This window comes from Alligator sinensis, unplaced genomic scaffold (assembly GCF_000455745.1).
Source record: "Alligator sinensis unplaced genomic scaffold, ASM45574v1 scaffold469_2, whole genome shotgun sequence".
Classification (NCBI taxonomy): domain Eukaryota; kingdom Metazoa; phylum Chordata; order Crocodylia; family Alligatoridae; genus Alligator; species Alligator sinensis.
The window spans coordinates 201,161-203,011 of NW_005842988.1; the positions used below are offsets into that span (position 1 = coordinate 201,161).

General features: G+C 69.7%; 1 protein-coding gene across 1 annotated transcript in view; it reads left to right on the forward strand.

The window, feature by feature from the left end:
• The window catches only part of CAMK1 (calcium/calmodulin dependent protein kinase I), a 5,835-nt gene extending 4,182 nt beyond the window's left edge, over nt 1-1,653 (forward strand). Inside the window, exons 9-10 of the mRNA XM_014526250.2 lie at nt 841-973; nt 1,060-1,653. Coding sequence (XP_014381736.1) covers nt 841-973; nt 1,060-1,124 — 198 coding nt within the window. The 3' untranslated portion in view covers nt 1,125-1,653. The remainder of the gene's footprint in view (nt 1-840; nt 974-1,059) is intronic.
• Nucleotides 1,654-1,851: the final 198 nt, after the last annotated feature.

Consider the following 1,851-nt stretch of genomic DNA (forward strand, 5'->3'; position numbering starts at 1 on the left):
GCTGTTCTGATTTTGATTCTGGGGTGCTGGGGTGGTCGTTCCACCCTGCAATGGGGGGGTGCCTAGGCTGCCCTGTAGTCGGGGGTGTTGGGGGCTGTTCAGCCTTGTAGTTGGGGGCATCAGAGGGGGCAGCTCTGCCCTGTGTTGGGGATTGGGTGTCTGTTCCGCTCGGTTTGAGTACTTGGGGGGGTCGGGGGTCTGTTTTGCCCTGTATGTGGTGGTGGGGGCGTTATTAGGGTCTGCTGTGCAGTGAATTTGGGGACATGCCCACACACATGCGTCTGCCTTTATTTGGGAGCATTGAGGGCTCTGGTGTATCCTGTACTTGGGAGCTTTTGGGGTGGAGGCACTGGGGTTGGGGGCGCTGATGTCTTCGTTCCTTGATTTTTACTTGGAGGGGGCTGCTGGCTGTTTGTGGGGGGAGCGGGCAGGCTGGGCACAACCAGCTGCAGGCCGGCAGGAGGCACCGTGTGCAGGGAGGCAGCACGGGTGCATGGGCAGCTGCAGGGTCTGTGGCGGGCGCCGTGTGCTGTGGGGCAGCCGCGGGACCAGCAGGGGCACTGCCAGCAGCCGAGCACAGCCCCTGGGGAAAGTGCAGTCCGCGCAGGGGTGGCAGGTGCCACGGGGGGGGAGGAGCACTAGCCCTGGGGCCGCGGCAGGCCCAGCAGGGGGCGCCGTGTGCAGTGGGGCGGGGGCACTGGCTGAGGGAGCTGCAGGCCGGCAAGGAGGGCTGCGGGCAGCGGGGCAGCGCAGGGGTGCTGGTGGTGGGGCAGGACCAGGCAGGGGGTAGGTGGGGGGGGGCTCTGGTCTGCCCCGATGCTGACGCCGTGCCCACCGCAGCAAGCCTTCAATGCCACGGCTGTGGTGCGGCACATGCGGAAGCTGCAGCTCGGGACAAGCCAGGAGTTGCCGGGGCCCACGACGCCGACCAGCCCCTGCCGCAGCGACCAGCTCATGCCAGGCCCCAGCGACGGTAAGTGCTGCCCTGCGCCGCACCCTGCCCCCGTCCCATCCCCAGGAGGGGCCGCAGCTCGGCCTCACGCTGCCCTTCTCCTGCAGGCTCCGACTCCAGCAGCAGTGACCGGTCGCCAGGGAATGACTGCCTGCAGCTGCCCCCAGACTGACGCCCCCCGCGGCGCGCAGGGCCCGGCCTTGCCCCCGCTGCTCAAGCTGGGCCGCGGCCTGAGCCGCTCGGGGATGGGGCAGGACTCCATGCGCCGGGCTGGGGGGTTGGGGTAACTCAAGCCCTGGGCCCACCCCGAGCCCTCTGCTGCCAGGGTGGGCAGCAGAGAGCAGCAAGATGGCAGGGCGCTGCAGCACGGAGCCTGCCAGCCCTGGCCCCTGCCCTCTGCCCAGGGCTCCCGCACAGGGGGACCCAGGCCCTGCTCTGCCCTGGCCCTAGTGCCCCCGGAGGGTCCACAGTGAGCTGGGATCGGCTCTGCCATGGGGCGCCGGGGCCCCCAGCCCACGTGCCTGCCCCAGCCCCGAGCTGGGGGCCTGAGCACCTGCCCCGCTCTGCACAGCCCCGCTGCTCCAGCTCCCGGGGAGGGGCCCGTGCCTGCGCCCGCCCCGCTGCCACTGCCCCGCATGTCCAGACACGTTTTCAAACGGCTGTTTCTATTTTGTTGCTTGTATTAAAGAAAAGAGACAAAAGAGGACTTGGCTGTGCTGTGACAGGGCAGGGGCACAGGGCAGGGTCCCTGTGCCGCGAGCTCCCTGCCAGCAGGGCCCTGCACGGGCTGGGGCAGGGCACGGCCCTGGCCCCAGGGAACCGGCTCCAGCACGCGGCACCTCGTGCCCTGGGCCGGCGGGAGGCAGAGGAGGCAGCTCCAGCTGCCCTCCCCCCGCCTC